We start from the raw sequence: 23,641 nt of genomic DNA, 5'->3' as shown, positions 1-23,641 counted from the left end.
CTGACCATTCTCGAGAGCTCTGCTCAACGCAGACCTCCATGTGCTGTGCTGTGGCTGGAGCCCGCAGAAGCCGTGCCCACCTCTGACTTCTCCCTACTTCCCTGCCTTGACATTTAAGCGTGCACTGCCCTGAGAGATGGCATATGGGGCCACAGCAAACCATTTCGCTCTCGCATGGCAACCTCACAGCTGTTCACGTGTTTGCTCTGCCTTCCCGACTAGATTACAAACATTCAGGAACAAGGACCAGATCTTGTACATAATCAATCAATCCTCACTGATCTTTAACAGAGCCTGATCTCTCATTTCACACAGTAGGGTATCCACTGCTCCCAGCCTCTCCTTCCCCATCTGAGCTGCTCTAAACACCTGCTCAAAACTTAGTCTGCTGGATTTTCTCCCCTCGCTCTGCCTTTCCAGCTCCATGTCTTCCTTCCCCAACCCCTCGGCCTTTTCCCCAGGCCTCTGTGCTTTCCTGGGTGTTCTGTACTCGTTCTCCTGATCAATATAATCAAAGCCAAGAGCCAAGGAGGTGGAGGGTTTATCAAGACCCCATCACATGCCAGGCAATGTTCTAAACCTTCGTGTGGATTAATGAATTCCCTCCTCACAGCCTGTCCTGTGGGATAAGAGCTGTTGTTCATCCCGCTTTTTCATGTGGGGAAACCAAGGCACAGAGAGGGGAAGTAGCTTGCTCGAGGACTCACAGCAGCTGATAGTGGGGGCTAGGTTTCTACCCTGGCAGTCTTGCTCTTGACCGTAATGAATTTCTGAGGCATGGCTGTATCTGACCCCTTCCAGCCACTAAATGCCCAGAGATCTAAAAATGAGTGGGATATACTCGGGACGGGGGAGAACAACAGAGCAGAATTGTTGAATTAAGATTGGAGTTAATGAGAGACAGCAAGTGAAAATGAGTTTGGAAGGTGTGGCACACGCAGCGTTGTAATATGTCACATGAGACACGTACGTAGTTATAGAGCTTGCAAAGGACACCTGCGCGTGCATTTCACATTCTCCTTGATCCTGAGAGCAATATTCAGGGAGTGGATTCAAGCAAACCATCACTTTTGACCTTTTACAGATGATAAGTCTGATGCTCAGAGAGGTTAAGTGACTTGCTCAAGTCACACAGCCAAGTAATGGCAGAGCATGCACTTGAACACTAGAGCCACCTGACTCCAGGCACAAATAACTGGAGCATGAGGTCCTGAGTGATGGTGCAAAATGCCGGTCAGTGCTTAAGCAATATTTGTTAACTGATTCTCTGTAGTTATAAAACATGTTGTTTCTATTAATATATCTACAGTTTATCCTGTGGACAAAGCCCAATAATATTTTTGGCAAGGGTTCCACAAGAGAAGGATTTCCTCCCCACCCATTCATGCCCAATCATCGCTGCCCACGCAGCGGCCCACCGCTCTCCGAACAATCCATGCTTGGAACAGAAACCAGGTGGGGCAGGTGGGTGGGGGGCGGAGAGGGAAGGGAGCAGGAAACCAGGAGAGCTTTTATTTTCCATGACGCAGGAGGGACTTCACCCATTTTCATCAGAAATTTTTAAGATGCTTTACATCTTTTTTTTCCCAATTACCTAGCTGTTAGGGGAGGCAGGAGGGGAGGAGGGAGGCAAGATGGTAGAGGCCAAGGCAAGGGCCCACCTCGGCTCTGAACACCTCAGGATGCTTGTGTTTTCACAGAGATGTTGCTGGAAATAAATAGTGACCTGCCGCCCGCTGGAGCTAGAAAGCCAGCACCCAGAGTACACCTTGGGCTTCTGTTCCCCCCTTGGCTGTGGGGCAAGGACCCCGTGAAGGATGGCCTCGGAGACGTCCCTTCTGATCACGCTGGAAGGTCCCTTCAGCTAGCTTTTTCCCAAGTGTCCCCTGGTCCTTGCCTGGCCCTGGGGAGGCAAAGGTGAATAATGCCTGGTCCCCGTTCTTGAGGATCTGGCCACCGACAAGGGAGCCACACATGGATGTCGTGCCTCTAATCTGGACACATGCATGACACAGAGGCTCCCAAGCGTCTGTGCTAGGACTGTACTATCGGACAAAGACTTCAGCTGTTGGCCAGTGCTAGAATCATGGCTCCCCAGTTTCCTAGCTCTGTGACCCTGCCCCGACTCCTTTAGGCCTCGGTTCTCCCTGCTGTGAAACGGGGCCACAGAACCACTCACTTTGCTGGGCGGTTGAGAGGAGAAGTAACACCGTGGGGACAGGGCAGCTCTTCACCACTCAGAGCAGGAAGTGTGAGCTTGGGAGGAGAGGGTGGACCAGGCGCCAAGAAAGGGGGTCAGTGCAGAGAGGAGGGCTGAGGTCCCTAGCAGGAGGGAGGGGGGAATTAAGCCAACCGAAGTGCCCCACTCCCCAGTGGCCAGGAGGAAAGCAGGACAGGCCGAGAGAAGGGGATTGGGGCCAGGGCCCACGTGTGTTGGAGAGCCTGTGGACCTGTCTCTGGGTCCAAACTGCACTCCCACCTCTGCTCAGACAGGTAGCCTCCCGCCGGGATGGGAAATTGCTTTGCCCTGGAATTTTTCTGCCTGGGGGTGTGTTTTTAGAGTCAAGCTCAGCGTTCAGAATCTCCAGTGACCGATATTCCTGAGACAGATGCGGAGGAGGCAGACCCGCATTGCACAGTCTCCCGTGGGAAGCAGGGAGGGGACGACAAGGGACAGAGATGGCTTGCCAGATGCTCTTGCCCAACTCTGGGGCCATCCCCAGGGTCCTCTCGTGCAGCTCCTGCCTCTCCTCCCCATGTTCGAGTACAAAGGTGGGGCTCACGTGGGAAGGCTCAGCCCAGAAGTGCCCAGAATTCTGGAACGCCAGGGTTGGGAGAGCACCCTGCTCGGCCCACCGGCTGTATAAGACAGGAAGAGAGACAGGACTACCTGAGGTCACACTCCGTCATGCTGGAGAGTCCCCACCAAGAGCTGATCTCATCATTGTGTTCTGCTGTGGACAGAGAGAGCCAGCCACCTGCTGCCGGCCCTCAGCAAGTGGGCTGTGATCTGACAGCTCACCTTTTGGGAGTTTGCTAGACTATCAACAATGCTGAGCCATACAATAGAGAATATTATCTTCCCCATCTTCCTGATGAAGGAATTGAAGCTCAGGGGGGCTGGGTGACCTCTCCAAGGTCACAGCTGTAGTTTACGGGGACTTAGGTCGTTCTGCCTCAGGGACTGTGTCCATCCTGCTAGCTCAGGAAGTCTCCAGAGGAGTGCCACCATGCTCCAACCTTAGAATTTTGCTGCCTTTGAAAGCAGCTCAAATCCCAGCAGGCCTCCGAGAATGTCACTTCTGTGTGGCAGGTGCAAACGTCTGTACCTTTCCTTGGATTTCTACTACCTCTTTTATGTGCCAGCAGTGCCCAAGTGGATCGATTTAGGTTAAAACGGTGGATTTATGTAACACCTTGTGATGCCAGGAACAAGTTCAGGCTCGTGGTTGCAGATCTGGGTTTGAGTCCTGTCTTTGCCTCCTAGTTCGGAGTGACTTTGCTTAGGTCAATTACAAAATGTGGGGGTGGTTTGTTTTTTTGGTTTTTTTTTTGACCAAGTAATCAAAAGTCCAAGTTACAAAAGTCAAAAGCGTACAAACTGAAAAACAAATCTCTCTCCCAGCCTGTTCCCCTAGCCCCTCAGTTTCCCTTCCCAGAGGCCATCACTTATCATTTCCCTGCATCTTCTACAGATGCTCAATGAATGTGCAGGCATTTTGTGCTTGATCGTAAGGATAAACCTACTTTAAGAAGAGAGGCCTCAGTGAACACTTAGGTTTCAGCGTAACGGGAAGACAAAAGCATTGTAAAGACTCTGATCTGCGTTGTGTTGTTCCTCCTGGCCTTCTGCTCTCTGAGAGCAAAGGTGGGAAGGAGGAAGCATTTAGAGTCAAAGGGTCAAAATGCCTGTGATTTACCCTCACATGGGTCAGCAAAAACATTAATGGTGGTACTACAGTTAATAATAAGGAGCAACAAAACATTAACCAATGAGGATTCTCGGGCAACGACGCACAAGGATTTATGGTACCATTCTTTCAACTTTTCTGCGAGCTTGAACAGGTTTTCCAAATGAAAATTTGGGGGGAAAACAAGAAATGACTTAGGAAGCCAGAAAGTCTACGTCCGGGCAGCAAAAAGCAGGAGTGGAATAATAGCCTGAGTGGTTAGCAGCTGCTCAGGGTGGGTGGGACATGCCAGGAAGGCTGTGGGGTGGGGGCCAGCTAGGAGGCCAGCCAGCCCAGTGCTGAACGCATCTTCAGTGAACCCATCTCTAACTCCCTAAGCGCAGCCAGGGGGCAGGCAGAACAGGGTCATGTTACAGTTTTAATGAGCATTTCCCACTTTCTAATGATGTTCGTTGGCCATTGTCTCTGAATGCCTGTTCATGCCTTGTATCCATCTTTCTATTAGGATGTTTGTTTTTTCCTTAAGGATTTGGGGAATCCCTTCCACATTCTAGATAATAATCCTATGTAATTTACGTGTCGAAATTATCTTCACCTAGTTTGTGTGGGGTTTGGTTTTGTTTATTTCACTCCTGTAGTGGTACCTTTTGATGATTTTTTAATGCAGTGAGATTTATGAATCTTCTTTCTTGAATGGTTTGTGCCTTTTATGTTTTAAGAAATCCTTCCCTGGGGTGCCTGGGTTGGCTCAGTTGGTTAAGCATCCAACTCTTGATTTCAGCTCAGGTCATGATCTCAGGGTTGTGAGATAGAGCCCTGCATCGGGCTCTGTGCTCAGTGGGGAGTCTGCTTGAGATTCTCTCTCTTCCTCTCCCTCTGCCCTTCCTCACGCTCACTCTCCCTCAAATAAATAAATAAATCTTTTTTTAAAAAGAAATCCTTCCCTGGCGCAAGGCCATAGAGATAGTATCCTATTTTTTTTCTAAAAGTCTTAAAGTTTTGCCTTTCATATTTACATCTGGAGTTGATTTTGTTAAGGTGTGAGGCCGGGATCTGTTCTCACTTTTAAAAAAAGATTTTATTGGGGCGCCTGGGTGGCTCTGTTGGTTAAGCGACTGCCTTCGGCTCAGGTCATGATCCTGGAGTCCCGGGATCGAGTCCCGCATCGGGCTCCCTGCTCGGCGGGGAGTCTGCTTCTCCCTCTGACCCTCTTCCCTCTCGTGCTCTCTATCTCTCATTCTCTCTCTCGCAAATAAATAAATAAATAAAATCTTAAAAAATGAAAATAAAATAAATTTAAAAAGATTTTATTTATTAATTTGAGAGAGAGTGCATGGGCACGTGCACGAGTTGGGGGAGGGGCAGAGGGAGGGAGAGAAGGAGAGAATCAGACTCTGCTGAGCACAGAGTCCAACTTGGGGTTTGATCTCATGACACCGAGATCACGAGCTGAAATCAAGAGTCAGGTGCCCAACTGACTGAGCCACCCACGTGCCCCTTTGTTCTCTCTCCTTTTTTTTCCTTTGGCTACTCACTGTTGTTTGCAGACCTGCTGGAAAATAGACTCATGCGGGAGACACCAACCCAGGGCAGGCTCCAGCACAAGGCTCCAGCAACTAGGAGAGGGAGGACTCTTAAGAAGTGGTCCCGGTGCAAAGGCCACTGTTGGCACCTTCCCACCGTACACAGGAACAGAAGGTCTTACTGAGCCAGAGGGAGTCTTTAGGTGAGGCTACAGGGAGGGAGGGGGCCCTAGTGAAGAACGGAAGACCCACTCAAGAGGGAGTGTAGCTTCAGTAACCAGGGTGACCCTGTAGTGGCTCTACAGACACTCAAGCTATTGAGGAATTCAGCTGCGCTCTGGAGGGAGCCAGGAGTCAGGCTGGACAAGACGGGTCTGAGCAGAAACTCCAGCCCTCTCTTGCCTTCTCCTGCTCCAGCTGAGCTCTGCCTGGACTTAGGGGGCCCTCGGCTTCAACAAAGCCCTCACCTTGCCCTGGGCCTGAGCTTACCTAGGCTGCGGCGTAGCTGTAAGCACAGGGGAGTGTGTGATGGGAAGAGGAGGCCAGACACACACCAGTGGGAGGGGGGCCCATCACCACCAGCAGAAGGAAGCCCAGACCTCCCGCCGCACGTGGCAGGAGACCACCCTGCCTGTGTTAGCCTTAGCGCTGCCCTCCTAGTGCGATGACCTTGGGGAGCCAACAACACCTCTGGGCTACCCTGCAAAGGGGACTCTAACGGGGATCTGCCCAAGCAGGTTATTGTGAGGCCTGGGGCTAATGAGGCAAACAGTTGGTACTCAATACATGAATAAAATTTATCATTTGCATGGAGCTACAGTGCTGATAATCAAACCCGTGACGATTTTCCCACAACCTGATTTTGCCGCCTTATTTCCTGTGACTCCATCCATTTCTTCTTTTTTTTTTAAGATTTTATTTATTTATTTGACAGAGAGAGACACAGCGAGAGCAGGAACACAAGCAGGGGGAGTGGGAGAGGGAGAAGCAGGTTTCCCCACTGAGCAGGGAGCCCGACATGGGGCTCGATCCCAGGACCCTGGGATCATGACCCGAGCCGAAGGCAGACACTTAACGACGGAGCCACCCAGGCGCCCTGACTCCATCCATTTCTGCTAGACCGAGCCTCTCCTGTGTGTCGTGACCATCTATCTTGGGGTCTGGTTAAGTACACGATGGCCCATCCATTGCATGGAACACCACATAGTCATTAAAAGGAAGAGGGTATATCTGAACCAACCGATCAAAAACATTGTCCAGATATACTGCTAATCGGATAAGGCAAGATCAGAACCTGTGTAAAGCAGGATGCTTTGATGCCAGCTTGAAAGCATATTTCTCAACACACACAACCGGTTGCACACACATATATGTGCCGGTATATGCGCGGGTCATCTCCTATAACACACAGTCCTCAGGGAAAGGGCCCGGTGAAGCCGGCCAGCTTTGGCTTTTCTTTTCCTTCTGTGCAATTGACATTCCCTACCAACATGGATTTGGTGCAGCTCTGCAGTGGCCTAGGGTCACTTTTCATGGATGGGCTCCACATCATCCCCCCCCCCACCAAGGCACAGAGAGATTAAGTAACTCGCTGAAAGACACACAGCAAATAAAGAGTGGAGGGGATTCAAATTCGGACAGGGAAGTTCCAGAGTCCCCCTTGCTAGGTGACACTGTCTCTTAATGTATTCTTCTTTATCTGTTTGAAAAAATTCACACCAGTTTTCTGTTTCAGGCCATTTTTATTTATTTATTTTAAAAGATTTTATTTATTTATTTGACGGAGAGAGACACAGTGAGAGAGGGAACACAAGCAGGGGGAGTGGGAGAGGGAGAAGCAGGCTCCCACCGAGCAGGGAGCCCGATGCGGGGCTCGATCCCAGGACCCTGGGACCGTGACCTGAGCCGAAGGCAGATGCTTAACGACTGAGCCACCCAGGCGCCCCTGTTTCAGGCCATTTTTAAACTTTTTTTTTTAAGAGTGTGTGTACAAGCATGTGCGTGAGTTGGGGGCCAGGGCAGAGGGAGAGAGAGACTCTTAAGCAGGCTCCATGCCCAGTGCAGAGCCCGACAGGGGGCTTAATCTCACAACCTGGAGATCATGACCTGAGCCGAAATCAAGAGTCAGATGCTTAACCGACTGTGCCACCCAGGTGCCCCTCAGGCCATTTTTTAATTCTTGTGTGTGTGTGTTTTAAACAGAAACAGCAATGCCTATGATGAATTGTTCCATAATCTGTATTTCTTTCTTTTTTTTAACTCCGGTTAATATACAGCGTTATGTTATTTTCAGGTGTACAATATAGTGCATAATCTGTAATTCTAATCGTCTGTTGGCTGTTTTCAGCCCTCCCTGACCACAGCCTGATGGGAGGCGCAGGTGCAGGAAGAACATGACTTTGGGAGTCAGGTGATGCCCATCCTCATCTCAGCTCTGCCTAAATTATGGCACGATCGTGGCCAGGCCCCTTCCCCTCCCTGGCCTCAGCCTCCATCTGTAGAGCTAGGATGACCCTGGAGCCAGTGACCTCCACGGGCTCTCCTGCTCAAGGATTCTCTGGCTCTCGCTGGTCTATTTTTGCCTGACACCTCTCCCAGGGGCCTGTGGGCCTGAGCTAGTTTCCCTGGCTGGCCCCGATCCAGGCAGCTCAGGTGGAGAGCGCCAACCTAATGAGGCCAAGGTCATGGGCCAGTTAGCGGCTCTTGGAGAAAACTGTGGCTCTGTGGCCAGACCGCAGCTCCCCTATCAGTCACTGGGCTCAGGCACAGGAAGACCCTGGGGAAAGATGAGAACGAAGCTGGCTCCTGCAAGTCATCACTTCCAGTAGGAGCCACTGGGAGCCCAGGGCCCGGTTACCTTTTGTGACTGCAGTGCAGTGTGCGTGTCTCCCAATCACATTGACAAGCCGGGAGTGTATGGGGTGGAGGCGGGGAGAAGACTAGGTGGTTTATCAAGTGCACCTCCTCCCTGCAAGCGCACCCACACCAGGTCAAGTCAAGAAGATGAGAACCAAGATGAGCCTCCCCAGGGCTACCTACTGCAGGGCTTCCCTTTCCTTTTCTGTGGGAGTCAGGTCCATGCCTCCTAATCAGAGGCGAGGTGGGGAAGGACTTCCTCTTATTACCTGCTGCCGAGCATGAGCCGTGTCTGTTTTGTTCACTGCAGCCTCCCTGGCGCCTAGATCAGTGCCTGGCATGCATGCAGTAAAGGCTCAATATATATTGTTTGGGTAAATCAATTCACCTTTGTGCCAGGGAGAGGCTGTGGGCTGCGTTAGGAAGGACACAGCATCACCAATGGGCTCCACTTGGTTGTTTCCAACGAGTACGGGCAAGCTTCCAACTCAGAGGAAAACTGTGTAAAGGCTCTAGGAAAAAAGAATAATTCCTTTATAGTGTGCCACCACCCCCTAATTTGAACATTTTGCAAATTTGAATTTTCTTATTCCAGATTTTTCAATTCAGTTCACTGAATATTATTAAACGACGATTATATTACTATTAATTTTTAAAGGATTTTTTTATTTGAGAGAGAGAGGGCATGAGTGGAGGGGATGGTGGGGGCAGAGGGAGAAGCAGGCTCCCCATTGAGCAGGAAGTCTGATACGGGGCTCGATCCTAGGACCCCACGATCATGACCTAAGCCAAAGGCAGATGCTTAACTAACTGAGCCACCCAGGCATCTCTTATTAATCTTTAATTGTGTTCTTACCATCAGCCAGGCTTTGGGCTAAACACCTAACAAGGATTGATTCATTCACGTTTCATAATAACCATATAAGATGGGGATTATTCCCACTTTACAGATGAAAAACTGAGGCAGACAGAAGTAATTTGCTAAAACTCACATGGACAGTAAGTTCTGGAGCTAGGAGTCAAAGTCCAGAGCCCACGCTCTTAATCACAACTAATGCTGCCCTTCAGGATCCCTTTGCGTGCAAATATCTGTCCGTGAGGTGCCAGTGCTTAAAAAATGAAGGAGGCCTTCAACAGGTAAATGGTAGACGAACTGGTAATCCACACCCAGAATACTGCTCAGCAATCAAAAAGGAGCAGACGACTGATAACGAGCAGCAAACCGAATGACTTCCCAGGGAATCGTGCTGAATATAAAAAGGCAATCTCCAAAAGTTTCATACTGTGTGGTTCCATTTATATAACCGTCTTGCAAGGGCAAAATTCTAGAAATGAAGACTAGATTAGCAATGTCAAGGCTAGAGGAGGGGCGGAGGTGGGAGGGGAAGTGGGTGTGGCTATAAAAGGGCCACAGGAGGGCTCCTTGTGGGATTGGAAGTGTTCCGCATCTTGACTATAGCAATAGCAATATCCTGGTTGGGATATTGAAGAGGAGGAAAAGAAGCCGCCTTTGCTACAAGAAAATACAACTAGCAGACTATAACCTCAAAGTAGAAACCTGGCTGGTTGTGTGCCAAATCTGTGAGTGTGTTTGCATTTATAGCGTTTAAATGTTTAATTTATTTGGGGCGCCTGGGTGGTGCGGTTGGTTAAGAGTCTGACTCTTGGTTTTGGCTCAGGTTGTGATCTCAGGGTCATTGAGATCAAGCCCTGTGTTGGGTTCCACACTTAGCACGGAGCCTATTTAAGACTTTCTCTGCCCCTCCTCCCTGCTGGCTCGCTCTCGAATAAATAAATAAATCTTTAAAAATAAATAAATGTTTTATTTATTTGCCAACTTGGGGCACCTGGGTGGCTCAGTCGGTTAAGCGTCGGACTCTTAATTTTGGCTCGGGTCACGATCTCAGGGTCATGAGACCAGGCTCTGCGCCAGGCATAGAGCCTGCTTAAGATTCTCTCTCTCCTCCCTCTGCCCCTCCCCTCTCAAAAAAAAAAAAAAAGTCCATGAGCTATCTCTGTATTATTTGTACACCTCTAAAATAAAAGGTTTAGGGACACCTGGGTTGCTCAGTTGGTTAAGCATCTGCCTTCAGCCCAGGTCATGATCTTGGGGTCCTGGGATTGAGCCCCACATCGGGCTCCCTGCTCTGAGGGAAGCCTGCTTCTCCCTCTCCCTCTGCCTGCAGCTCCCCCTGCTTGTGCTCTCTCTCTCTCTGTCAAATAAATAAATTTTTTAAAAAAATCTTTAAAAAAAGTACAATCTTTACAGTGACCTATGGGGAACATACTCATTAGCTCCAATTTACAAGGGAAACAAGGCACAGAGAGGTGAAGTAACTTGCCCAAAGTCACACAGCTAGGAGGTGGCAGAGCCTATAAATTGCTCGCTCTCTCTCTCTCTGCCTAATAAGTAAATAAAATCTTTAAAAAAATAAAATCAAATCAAACGTTTAATTTTTAGAAAAAGAATGCAGCCTGTTCCTGCCTTTGAGGAGCTCGTGTCTAGAGTCTCAGACCCCACCTCGCATGCCCAGGTCACTTCCATATGTGACAGTGGGAGGGATGGGGCTCAGCTTGGGAGGACAAGTAGGGCAGCCCATGCAGCCACAGTGGAGCTGAGTCCTCAAGGGTTAGCAGGGCAGGGGTGGGAGGAAGGACATCGGAGGCAGGCAGGACAGCGCGAGCAAGTGGGATGCCTGGGTCTTCTCTTCCCTAAGCCAGCCCTGGGTGGAAAGATCTCAGACCGTTCCGCTGCAAAAATGCAAAGGCCAGCTATTTCCTAACTTGTACGGAAACGTTTTAAATGACGGACAAAATTGTCCTCTTAAAATTTGTCTTCAACCTTCGGTGCCTGCCGCCACTTATCTGGTAGGGAGCCCTCCTCTCCAATCAGAGGAGAAAACAAATGGAGATCCCCTTGTCAAACATCACACCAGAGAGCCAGCGGCTTTGTTCAGGCATCAAGATCATCTTTCATGTCCAATTTAGTAAAAAGACAGATGTTCATGTTTTTCCCGTTAAGAGATCATTTCTTTTGAGCGCCTGGGTGGCTCAGATGGTTAAGCATCTGCCTTCGGCTCAGGTCATGATCCCAGGGTCCTGGGATCGAGTCCCGCATGGGGCTCCCTGCTCCTTGGGAGCCTGCTTCTCCCTCTGCCTCTCTCTCTCTCTCTCTCTGTCTCTCATGAATAAATAAATAAAATCTTTAAAAAAGAGAGATCATTTCTTTTAAAAATGCATGGGTTTTTTTTTTCTTGATAGGACTAGTCTGCTTTATATATATACTTTATATACTTTCCACATATATATGGTGGAAAGACTGAGGGTTATGGGGTCAGAGGACCCTGCATTTCATCTCAGTTCTCCCACTTATAGCTATGGTCTTGACCTTCAGTCAAGAGTCCGGGTCCCTTGATCTCTACGACGAGACTAATCATACTCAACAGGCCAACGGTACTGCATTCTAGGGCTATGGTGGGGATTCATGAGACAACATTTGCCATGGAACCTAGCAAGTGCTCACTAAGTGATGTTCAGTGTTGTTCATTACAATTCTAGTTTATGTAAGAAATTAAAGATACGCACTTTTCACAGCGCTCTACAGATAGCACCACGATTTCCAGGGGCTTTGTTATATCAGCCAGGATAGCGGAGTTGATCCTCCAGCAACAATCCCCAACCCTCAAGGGTTTACAGCAACAGTTTACTTTTATTTATTTATTTTTTTTTAAGTAGGCTCCATGCCCAGCACGGAACCAGACGGGGGGCTTGAAGTCATGACCCTGAGATCAAGACCTGAGCTGAGGTCAAGAGTCAGACGCTCAACTGACTGCACTTCCCCAGGTGCCCCTACAGGGTTTACTTCTTGCTCATGCCACAGGTCCGTCATGGGTCAGGTGTAGACTACTGCTGTGACCTTTCCTCCTGGGCCCAGAAGAAGGGAGCAGCCAGTCTCTGGAACACTGCTGGTTGTCATGGGAAAGGAAACAGTTCTTAGATCAACATTAGATGCCATGGCTTAGAAATGACACCCATTATTTCCATTCAGAACTCATTGGTCAGAACAGGTTACACATTCCCACCCCACCATCAGGACAGGAAGAATAAATCTACCTGGCGCCCGGAAGGGAGAAAACCAGAGAATGTAGCCCATAGCCCTATGGACTAGCACACCGCATTTGAGAATCACCACCTCGCCCAGAGGGATGACTAGACAGTGGGGGGCGGGGGCGCGCGGAGGAGGCAGAGGGAGGCAGAGAGGACAGGAGGCCCCCAAGGGGGTGCAGTCCTAGGTCAATGTGCAGGGCTGAGGCCAGGAGAGTGCTGAGCCCCTTTTTCCTCTGGACCCGACCCAGACAGAGCCTGGACCATTCGGTTCTGCAGGCAAACCAGCCAGCCCTGCTAGTTGGTGGGAGTCCTGGGCTCTCCGCGTGGGCAACGAGGCTGGGCGTAGCCTGTTTCCCTGGCCCTCCAGTTCATGGGCGAAACAGTCACAAAGCAGGATCTCTTCGGCTTCGCCCCTCCTGCCCTGTTGGATCCCAGAGCCTATTCTTCCTATAGTTTGACAGTCAGCGTCTCTGGTATGCTGTTTCCGTGCCCCCACCAACCTCCCCCCTGCCCCGGTGCCAGCCCCTGGCCCCTCCTGCTCTGGCTCAAGCCTCTCCTGTCACTGCGGACGTCAAAGGTCCCCAGGGCTGCAGCTCCCACAGCAGCTGTGCCTGGGCGGACAGTGCCACCTTCCGTCCTTCGGAGGCTGCTGGTGGCATTCTTGTGCCCCCAGTGCCCCAGATCTCGCACAGCGGCCCTTGCCAGAAGATTCAGCAGGACTCCGTGCACAGGGGAGCCTGAGGGACCAATGCTGGGCTTCTTGCGGATTCTGGGCCTCAGGCCCTCCCTTGGGTCCCTCCCAGCCACAGGCCTTTGCAGGTGCGGGGCCTCTGCCTCGATACTTTTACTACCACCTCCTTCCCCATCGTCCTCAACTCTTGACTCCTCAGACCAACTCAAGGCGCCAGTATAAGACCCCCCTCCCCACGCTGAATCGGCAGCTAATGATGGCCAGCCCAGGAGAAGAGACCTGCTGGTCCAGAGCATTTCCAAACAGCAAACAAATTCTTCCTATTGCTCATGTGAATTCATACCTTGCCCCTGGTCAGCTGCTCACACATCCTTTGTGACCTTCAGGGGAGGGAAGCAGGCCTGTCAGACCCATTGGCCTCGGTGAGGGAATTTCTGGCGGTTTCCAGTCTGCCGCAGCGAGCAGCTGTGGTTAAGTGTACATGTGGACCCAAGTGGCTGAGAAAGGAGCCTTCTTTGTCCTCCATTCGCCGTGGCTGAACACCTTCCCTGGACCAAGGAGAGGAGACATCTCCTTGCCAGTGGAATTCTGGTCCTCACCGGAGGCCAGGGAGGGCAAAGCCAATGTTCCAGGCAGGGCCATTTCCCCAGAGGCCTGTCCTCCCAGCACTGCCTCCAATGTCCAGAAGAATATCAAGGAGACTTGGTAGCAGTACACCTGTCAGGAACAGGCAGGTAAATTAGGATCCACTCTTACCAGGGATGCTAATGCCCAGAGAAAAGCACATGCCCACAGCTGCTGCCTTCTGGGGCCACCAGGCCACGCGCCCAGTGGTCCGGGTTCCCATGCACAGCACTGCCCCTTCTGGAAGGAAGTCAGATTTGAATCCAGGTTCAAATCCAGGCTCTGCTACCTTGCACCAGTTACCTAAACTTCCTGTGCCTCAGTTTCTCCATTTGTCAATGGGGGGGTGGGTCATGTAATAATTCTGTTTGCAAAAGGTTATTTCAGGGAAGAGGTGAGAGTTAGGCCATGCTCCTCCTCCCCCTGGCCCCAGGCCTACAGGATCGCTGACCAGGGAGGCCTGGCTATTATCACCCCCGTAGATTCCAGAGTCAAAACCATACCCTCCCGCTAGTACCCAAGATATATCTGAAAAGGAAACAGATCACACAGAAGAAGTAAAGGGGCCAGGCACCACCCTCAGGCTCAGCCCCAGCTCTCGGCTGGCCAACTCAGAGGAGGCCCACGTCCAGACCTCCTGGGGCCTCCTCCGGTCACAGGGGCCGTGGAACTAACTGGCTGGTGGCCCGAGTTACTTCTCCACTCCGTGTGCATCTCCTGGCCTCCCCGCTGCAGCCACACACCCCAGGGCACACCAGCCCTGAGCATGTGGCCTGGAGGACAGGGGGCTCGGTGAGTACAGTACCTGACTTCTGCTGTCGTTGCTTTTGTTTTTCCTCAAGTACCACTAGTAGAGTGATGTCAGTATAAGGCACCTTTCTCCAGCACGTTACCGTTTTGAAACAAATCTGGGGCAAGTTTTCCCACAATCCAACAGAAAGGCTTAGCAAATGCTGACAATCCGCAAGACACACAGGACCACCTTTTTCTTCTCCCATCGCCCCCAGACCCAAACCGCTTCCAGGTGCCCCCACTCTGTGCGGGGAGCCGGGGCTGGTTTAGCGCCTCCAAGAACCTTCGAGCTTTCCATGACATTAACCCTTGTATGAAGCTGTGAGTGCTGAGGAGGAAGCTATGAAGTCATTTCCCGCCATATTGCAATGATGGGTCAATCAAGAAGGCTACACCTGGATCTGATTTTCTTTCTTTCTTTTAGAGAGAAAGAGAGCGGGCGAGAGCACACACGCAAGCTGAGGGGAGGGGCAGAGGCAGAAGGAGAGGGAGAATCTTAAGCAGGTTCCACACTCAGCGCGGAGTCAGATGCAGGGCTCGATCTCATGACCCTGAGATCATGACCTGAGGTGATATCAAGAGTCAGACGCTCGAATGACTGAGCCCCCCAGGCGCCCCAGATCTGATTTTCATTTTGATGAAAAGAGTCGCTATTAAAAGCAAAAGCTCCCCAGGACTTACCTCTTGAAGGAAGGATCAGAAACTTCCTTGAGGCTGCCAAGCATTGACCGGCTGTGATGACAGGTACCCATGATGGTGGAGGTTTAACCGGGGAAGGATTTTCATCAGGATCATTATGGTTTGGGCTAGTGTTCCAGTTACAAAGTCCCACAGGTTTTGAGGGATCTTTCTCAACCTAGCTTTTTCATTAGCCCTATTAGTTGTGGTTCAGGATCTTACAACACACAATGACAGAAACACCTGTCCTGATTGTTGTGCTGAATGCCTCCAGGTGCTAGTTCATGACATTGCTTCTAACAGGACACTTGATTCCATCACCTGGAAAGATCTAGGTCATCCTCCCAAGCCTAACCACCTTGGAGGAACTCTCCATCATCCTCTGTGGCAGAGTTGACTGTCACCAGCTCCTTGCTTCCATGATACCTGTGGGTGCTTAAATATAGCCTCTTGCCTCCTTCCTTGTCTGTCTCCTTCTACTAGACTCTGGTGGACTAGACTGTGGTTTTCCCTAGTACATCCATGTCCCCAGTGTCCTACGCAAGGCCTAGACTCAAGTAGTCAGAGGTGAACAGTTTATAAATAAAAGTGGAAATTAAAAAGCATGAGTTGGGGGCGCCTGGGTGGCTCAGTCGGTTAAGTGTCTGCCTTCGGCTCAGGTCATGATCCCGGAGTCCTGGGATCGAGCCCCACATCGGGCTCACTGTTCAGCAGGGAACCTGCTTCTCCCTCTCCCTCTGCGTGCCACTCTGCCTACTTACGATCTCTCTCTCTGTCAAATAAATAAATAAAATCTTAAAAAAAAAAAAAAGCATGAGTTGGTGGCCACAATGTTTGGATGGACACAGAAGGCCACGGGAGCCTGTTTTCAGAGAACCTGGATTTTCCACCGCAGCTTATCTCTGCTTGACTTCACATCCTTTCTCTTGAAACAGAGGGAACGGGGAGTGGCAAGTATTACAGTAACTTGGAAAGGACGCAGGAAGGAAAGCAAATCCTATTTCTGTCCAATGGCTGTGGAGAATAGCAGTTAGCTGTTGAAGACTTTGTGGACAAAGTTCTTTACAAGCAGTTTTGAATTTAATTCTGACATCCACTCCACATTTTGTAAATGAAGAAATCAAGGCTCAGAGAGGAGAACCAATTAATTCCCCGAGATCTCAGAGATAGTGAGAGACGTAAAAATCCAGGGCTGACTCCAAAGCTGCTAGTCTTTATTCTGATTTATCTCCAAGGGGAAGTGGATGGGAGTGGTGCTGGAATAGAGACGTTCAAGTTCACTCTCACCATAAGAGCCTGTTTTGCTAGGATAAACATCATGGGGCACTCTCGACCCTTAATAGCCTGTGAAGAGACTGAAGAGAGATGAATGTTATTATACCAGAAGAGCACAATGCAGTTTGCACTTTATTTACTTCTTTATCATATACTTAGGAGTAAGGACAGAATTATCTCATTATGTATAGAGGAGACTGAGGCAAAAGCAGGCGCAGTGGCTTGCTCTATGTCACACAGCAAGTCCTTAAAGGACCTAAAGCTCAAAAATAATTTCAATTAAGTTCCTAACAAATGGACTCTCCTGCAGATAACAACCATACACTCTGGACAGAGTATAAAACAACCACTTCGGGGCTCAGTAGAATGAACAAAAAGCAGGAAGATTTTGAGGGGAGTCAGTATGGATTAAGTGAGGGCGCCTGGGCGGCTCAGTTGGTTAAGCGACTGCCTTCAGCTCAGGTCATGATCCTGGAGTCCCTGGATCGAGTCCCACATCGGGCTCCCTGCTCAGCAGGGAGTCTGCTTCTCCCTCTGACCCTCCCCCCTCTCATGTGCTCTCTCTCTCTCTCTCTCTCATTCTCTCTCTTTCAAATAAATAAATAAATCTTTTTAAAAAATATGGATTAAGTGATGGGCAAAGAGTGAGTTCTCCATTTTTGCAGCTTTCCCTTGAAAGCAGATGTAATTGTGGCACAACTCAATGTGGTTAAAACTCCCGATAGAAAGCCTGCCATCTTTCTGGAAAAAAGTGGAAACCAGAGGACAGAACCCAGGGCAGTCATGAATGCTGAAGAGTACCAGCAAACTGTTAAAGGAGAAAGCCAAAGAAGGGAAAAATAGTAGACTTATGTCCCATCATATGAATAACTACACCAAATGTTAATAAACTAAATACTCCAATAAAAGGCAGAGATTATCAGAATAGATGGGAAAGCAACATGCAACCATATGCTGTCTATAAGAGACATGTTAAGATTATAAACAAACATATGTAAATATTAAATATAAAGACACAGATGGGTTGAAAGTAAACGGGTGGAAAAATATATACTATGCCAACTGCCACCATAAGAAAGCAGGGATGGCCCTCTTAATATCAGATAACATAGACTTCAAGACAAAATGTATCACCATACCTAACAAGGGACATCTCATAATGATGAAAGGGTCAATTCATTTGGGAGATATGATAATAAAAAATGTGTACGTATCTATCAAAGAGCTTCAAAATACATGATGCAAAAATACATACAAATAAAAGAGAGAAAGTTCCAACTTGCAGCTGGAAAATTTAACATCCTCCTTCCTAACAATTGGTAGACAAGTAAATAAATTGGTAAAGTCATAGAGAATCTGAACAGCACTATTAATTATTTTGAGCTAAGTGATATTTACAGAACCCTGCACAAAACTGCTGAATACACATTCTTTTCTGGGGCACATGGTATGGTCACTAAACTAGACCATTTTCTGGGCCACTAAACAAGTATCAATAAATTTAAAGGATGTAAATCATGCAGACAATGTTCTCTAACCGCAACCAAATTATGCTGAAAATCAATAAAAATAAGATATCTAAGAGAATCCCAAATATTTGGAAATAAAAAGATATACTTCTAAATAATCCATAGGTCAAAGAAGAATTCTCAAGGGAAACTTAAAAACCATACACTGAGCTGAATTAAAATGAAGAGACAATGTATAAAAATTGGTGGGCTGCTCCAAAAGCATTGCTTAGAGGAATATTTATAATGGTGATAGGCTCAGTAATAGTCCTCCCAAATATGTCCATGTCTTAATCTCCGGAACCTGTGACTATCACCTCATATGACAAAATGGACTTTGCTGATGTGATGAAGTTAAGGATCTTGAATAAGGAGATTGTTTTGGATTATCCAAGTGGGCACAAAATGTAATTACAAGTGCCCTTATAAGAGGGAGGAAGGGCCTTCATTTTCATTTGAAAAGAGAAGCATTCAGGGGCACCTGTCTGGCTCAGTCGATGGAGTGTGTGACTTTTGATCTCTGGGTTGTGAACTCAAGCCCCATGTGGGGTGTAGAGATTACTTAAAAAATAAAATAAAATCTTAAAAAAAAGAATTCCATTTACAGTAGTGCCAATAAGCATAAAACACTTAAGTGTAAGTTTAATAAAAGTGATGTAAGAGCTCTTCACCAGAAACTATAGAACATTGCTGAGAGCAGTTAGACAAGACTTAAATGAACACAGACGTATAACATGTCACGGACTGGAAGACTCAATCTTGCTACCATGTCAGGTTTCCCCAGATTGATCTGCAGAGTCAGTGTAATGCCCAACCAAATCCCAGTATACATTTTTGGTAGAAATTAAAAAGCTGATTCTAAAATGTATATGGAAATACAAATGATCTGGCATGGCCAAAGCAATTTTAAAAAGAAGAACAAAGTTGGATGTCTTACTCTACTTCATCATATGACTCGCTGTTAAGCTATAGAAAACAAGACAGTGTGATATTAGCAAAAGGATAGACATATAAATTAATGAGAGAGACTGGAGAATCCAGAAGTAGACCCAAATACATATGGTCAATTGATTTTCGAGAGAGGAGCCGAGACAGTTCAGTAGAGAAATTACAGTCTCTTTAACAAATGGTACTGGGACAACTGGATATTCACATGATACAAATGATCATCAGTCTTTAACTCACATCGCTTCTCAGCCTTTTGGCTAGGATCAAGTGTTGTATCAGTCTTTATCTCACATCATACACAAAACTTAACCTGAAATGGACCAAAAAGTTAAATGCAAAAGCTTTAACTTAACAACTTGTAGAAGAAAATGTAGGAGAAAGTAATTGTAACTTTGGAGCTAGGCAGTGATTTCTTAGATAAGACTCAAAAAGCATGAACCATAAAAGAAAAAAGTTGATAAATCATATTTTATCAAAACTAAAAACTCTCATTTTTCAAAAAACATGAAGAAAGGGAAAAACAATTCCCAAAACAGGAGAAAATATTCTCAGTACACATATCTGACAAATGACTTGTATCTAGAACATACTAAATATTCTTACAACTCAATAATAAGACTACAACTTAATTTTTAAAGGGGGGGCAATAGATTTATTTTTATTTATTTGAGAGAGAGAGTACATTGCAGGGGGAGGGGCAGAGGGAGAGGAAGAGGGAAGCAGACTCCCTGCCTGTCGCAAGCCTAGATCCCACGCCCCAAGATCATGATCTGAGCTGAAACCAAGAGTCAGACGCTTAACCGTCTGAGCAACCCAGGCTAAGTGGGTAATAGATATAAACAGACACTTCACAAAAAGTAGATATAAGAATGATTCATAAGGATATGATAAGATGACTGACATTATCATCAGGGAAATGCAAATTAAACCTTCAGGGAGACACCACTACACTCCCATGGGAATGGCTACAGTGAAAGAAATGGCCAATTCCAAGTACTGGTGAGGATACGGAGCAACCAGAACTCTCATAAATACTGGTGAGACCATAAGGTGTACAACCACTCTGGAAAGTTACTTGGCACGTTCTTTAAAAGGTAAGGATCCACCTACTATACCACACAGCGCTTACCCAAGAAAAATGAAAACATGCCCATACAAGACTAGTACAGAGCAGTCTTGTTAACAATGGCTTCATATTAGAAACAACCCAGGCGCCTGGCTGGCTCAGTTGGTGGAGCATGTGACTCTTGATCCTGGGTCATGAGTTTAAGCCCCACGTTGGGTGTAGAGATTACTTAAAAATGAAATATTTTTTTTAAAAAAGAGGAAAAGAAACAATCCAAGTGTCTGTCAAGAGGATAAGGAAAATGTAGTTATCCATACATATCACTCAGCAGTTTTAAAAAATGAACTACCAGGGAGCCTGGATGGCTCAGTCGTTTGAGCATCAGACTCTTGGTTTTGGCTCAGGTTGTGACCTCAGAGTCCTGAGATCAAGCCCCGAGTCGGGCTCCATGCTCAGCAGGGAGTCTGCTTCTGTCTCTCTCCCTCCCTATGCCCCTCCAGTACCCTGCTTGTGCTCTCTCTCTCTCTTTCTCTCTCTCTCTCAATCTCTTAAAAAAAGGTGGGGGGGGGGGCACCTGGGTGGTTTAGTTGGTCTGCCTTCAGCTCAGGCCATGATCCTTCGATGTACCAGGGTCAGATGTTCCCAGCATTTGTATTCTGACAGCAAGTCCAAACTCTGTCTTTTAAACTAATCTCATCCCTTCCTGATCCTCTGAGCAACCAGACTCCTACCATCCAGATACCTAGGGGCCTTTTAAATTCTTAGCTGCTGGATTTTTAATAATCCTACTGAGATTTTTCACTACCGGAAGGACAGTGGGGACATCATAGCGTCTGAATAATTAGGGCCAGCGTCCTCCTGGTTGGTTCCGTGATAGAACCATCAGTCGCTGGCACCAGGCGTCCTGTGGCTGAGGCCAGCACAGGGAACTCTCCACATCCCCGTGCATCGTTGATGGGGGATGGGTAGTTCCCGGATCCCACGGTCTTCGATCTGAGAGCTTGGCCCCACCAAGTGCCCTCCCTGCTGGAGGATGACATTCAAAGAATGCCAGGACCAGAATTTGGGGCGGCTGATCTATTGCTCCTAGCAACACCCTATGCTAACCATCTGAAGACCTCAAACCTCACACCCTGAGTACTCTCTGCCTCCCGTGGAACACAGCAGAGGTTTTGCAGTTCATAGTTTTGGTCTCTAACAGGATAAATAAAGGATGGTGAGAAAAATAACAAGCCGTGGAGCCGAGAATCATTCCACTCACCAAAGATGAGGAAGCCTGGATACTAAGACTACTTGCTTTGAGTAGAGCCTCCAATAAACGGCTGAGGCTCCTTTCCCTCTGGTTAGATTCCTGCCTTGGCCCCAGGCCTGGCGGCTGCAGCTTCCCCATGTTATCTCTTGGTCCCCAAATCCTAGCGAGTCAACATACATCTTCTCAGGCTAACATGCCCTCTGATATGTGGGGGGTTCTGGGTGAGGCTTGTTCCTTGAATCTCCCAAGGACCCCACCTCCCTCCTCAACTTCCCATAGTGCTCCCCAGGCACTGACGAACAATAGGCATGTGGAAAGAAATCAAGGGCTGGATTCCTTAATGCTGGGCAAATCTCCGATGCCTCCTTCTCTTAAACCCCAGCGCAGAAAATCCTGGGGCATGAGCCCTGGGTGACAACTAGGCCAGAAAGCTAAGTGAGGCTTTTCTCGCCTTCCTCCCCAGAATCTAATGGCTGGGCTGGTGAAGCCATAGGAGAAGTATTTATCCAACCAGCCACACAACACGGATGGCTGGGAGCCCCCTCCCCACTCCCTGCAGGCACAGACCAGAAGTAGGGCAGGATGAGGGACTGGGAAGAAGGGAAGGCAGGTGGGGTCTGGGCAAGAAAGAAGGAAGAGAAAATCACATGACTCCGTGGTGGGGAAGGGGAGGCCTTGAGGGCTTGGCAATCCACAAGGGAGGGAGGGATGAGGAAGTCTGCAGCTTTTGAGGCTTAGTCCTCCTGCCCACAAGAAAAACACAGCCATCTGTCCCGTCGATCCCGGGTTCTAGACACTGGCCGAGGAACACGCCTGTGCTCAGTCTGATGACAGATGTGCCCAAGCTTCTCCTGGGAGTCCCAGTGGGGCCTGAAAGGTGCTGAGGTCTCAGGAAAATAACCAGATGGGAGAGCGGGAGCCCAGTGAGCAAGCAGAAGGAGCAATGGAGGACTTGCTTCCTGAGATCCCAGAAGACAAGGCCATGGGCAAGGGAAGTCTGGCCTCCAGAGCCCAGGCGAGACCCTCGATGAACACAACAAAGACACGATGCGTCAGTCCATATTTATTGAAGCAGTCTCTAGAGGCCAAGATTGGGAAAGCCACATGGATCTGCAATACACTGTCGCCCACCCCACACCTCCAGATGATGAGGACAGTGAGACTCCTGGTCCCATGCTGGTTGATCTCCTTGACACATGGCAAGTTTCCTTGACCTGTTGCTGGCATCTGCTTTCTCTTTTCTATTCTCCCCCATCTCCACCGCCACTTTTTTTTCAAATCAGCCACTGTTCCAACACCACCTTTAGAATTTCAGAGGAGCTTCATTGGTCTCTCAGCACCCACTGACCCCACAGAGCACCAGCAACTTGTCAAATGTTCCCCCCCACCCTTCTGCCATCTCATTAACCGCTCCCTCACTGGGCTCAGCTACAGAAATGCCAAACTCCTCAACACCCCAGCCCCAAAACTTTATTTTCCCCTCTAATAAGGTACCTCTATGTCTTTCTTCCACACATGTCCCTGCTCCCTGCCCTGCTCGGGGGTCATGGAGTCAGGCCCTCCATCACACTTTCATAGAACTTGGTGAACTTCTTCAACTTTCTCTCCATCTCCGGGGCCTGCCACCTCAACTGTTCAGCTAACTCTGCCTTGGCCCCCTCTTGCAAGTGCCCTGACTCTTTCACAAGACTGAACACATCCATAGCAAGAGAGAGACCTGACAAGGACCCACGCATGATCAGGGCTCCTTTGGTCATTGTCAGAGCAGTGCCTTTAAAAGCTTTCTGGATCTGACTGGCACCTTCAGCTGAGACAGGCTTACCTCTCATGAGGAGATGGGCATTGACTATTAGCTGAGGCTTGACTTTGGCTACCTTCTTCACAGCCCGAACATTATTTGCAAGGTCTGGCAGGTTTTTAAAGCATTTACATGCTAAGGCAGAAATTTGGGGTTTGCTATAATTCAGAACCTTTGTAATTACGTCCTCTTCAATAAAGTCAGTTGATGTCAGGCAACTGGCTTCGGCTTTTGCGGACGACTCGCTTGAGTATTCCATGATGTTGGTGGCCACTTGGGTCACAGCAAATGCTTCTCCCAGCCCCGCACCAACAGCTGAGAGTGCCAGACTGGCTCCTGCTGTGAAAGGTGCCAGACCCAGACCAAGGATGGACAGGAGGCTAGATGCAGCGCCGGTGGAGCTGGCTACCATGTTGGAGATAGTGCAGTTCTTGTGAACGCTGTCAACCTTATCTGCAAGCTCATAGAGTTTTCTTATGCGTTCCTCAAACTTGAATTTCAACTTGGGAAACTCACTCAAAAACCTCTCTCTAGCCAGCTGGTCTTTGGCCTCCATATCCATGGCTCTTTCCAGCTCATTCAGACCTTTATGTAGGGCATCTGCCTCCTCCC

The 23,641-nt window shown here is 48.5% G+C and overlaps 1 protein-coding gene and 1 long non-coding RNA gene across 2 annotated transcripts; both read right to left on the bottom strand.

Annotated features, from left to right (window-relative positions):
• Window positions 1-7,270: 7,270 nt before the first annotated feature.
• On the bottom strand, window positions 7,271-16,997 carry LOC112831851 (uncharacterized). Its single transcript, XR_003210251.2, has 3 exons — window positions 15,186-16,997; window positions 13,432-13,805; window positions 7,271-12,255 (listed from the first exon to the last, which is right to left on the bottom strand). It is a non-coding gene; the product is annotated as an uncharacterized lncRNA (long non-coding RNA).
• Window positions 16,998-20,547: 3,550 nt separating this feature from the next.
• On the bottom strand, window positions 20,548-23,633 carry LOC141374071 (apolipoprotein L3-like; the record flags this gene model as incomplete). The annotated part of the gene is made up of 1 exon (XM_073900299.1): window positions 20,548-23,633. A coding segment is annotated over one exon (858 nt), but the record flags the coding sequence as incomplete, so codon positions are not given.
• Window positions 23,634-23,641: the final 8 nt, after the last annotated feature.

Source organism: Callorhinus ursinus, unplaced genomic scaffold, assembly GCF_003265705.2.
Source record: "Callorhinus ursinus isolate GAN/ISIS: 27379988/994484 unplaced genomic scaffold, GSC_fseal_2.0 scaffold14, whole genome shotgun sequence".
In the NCBI taxonomy this organism is placed as follows: domain Eukaryota; kingdom Metazoa; phylum Chordata; class Mammalia; order Carnivora; family Otariidae; genus Callorhinus; species Callorhinus ursinus.
This window is presented reverse-complemented; position numbering and strand designations above follow the sequence as displayed.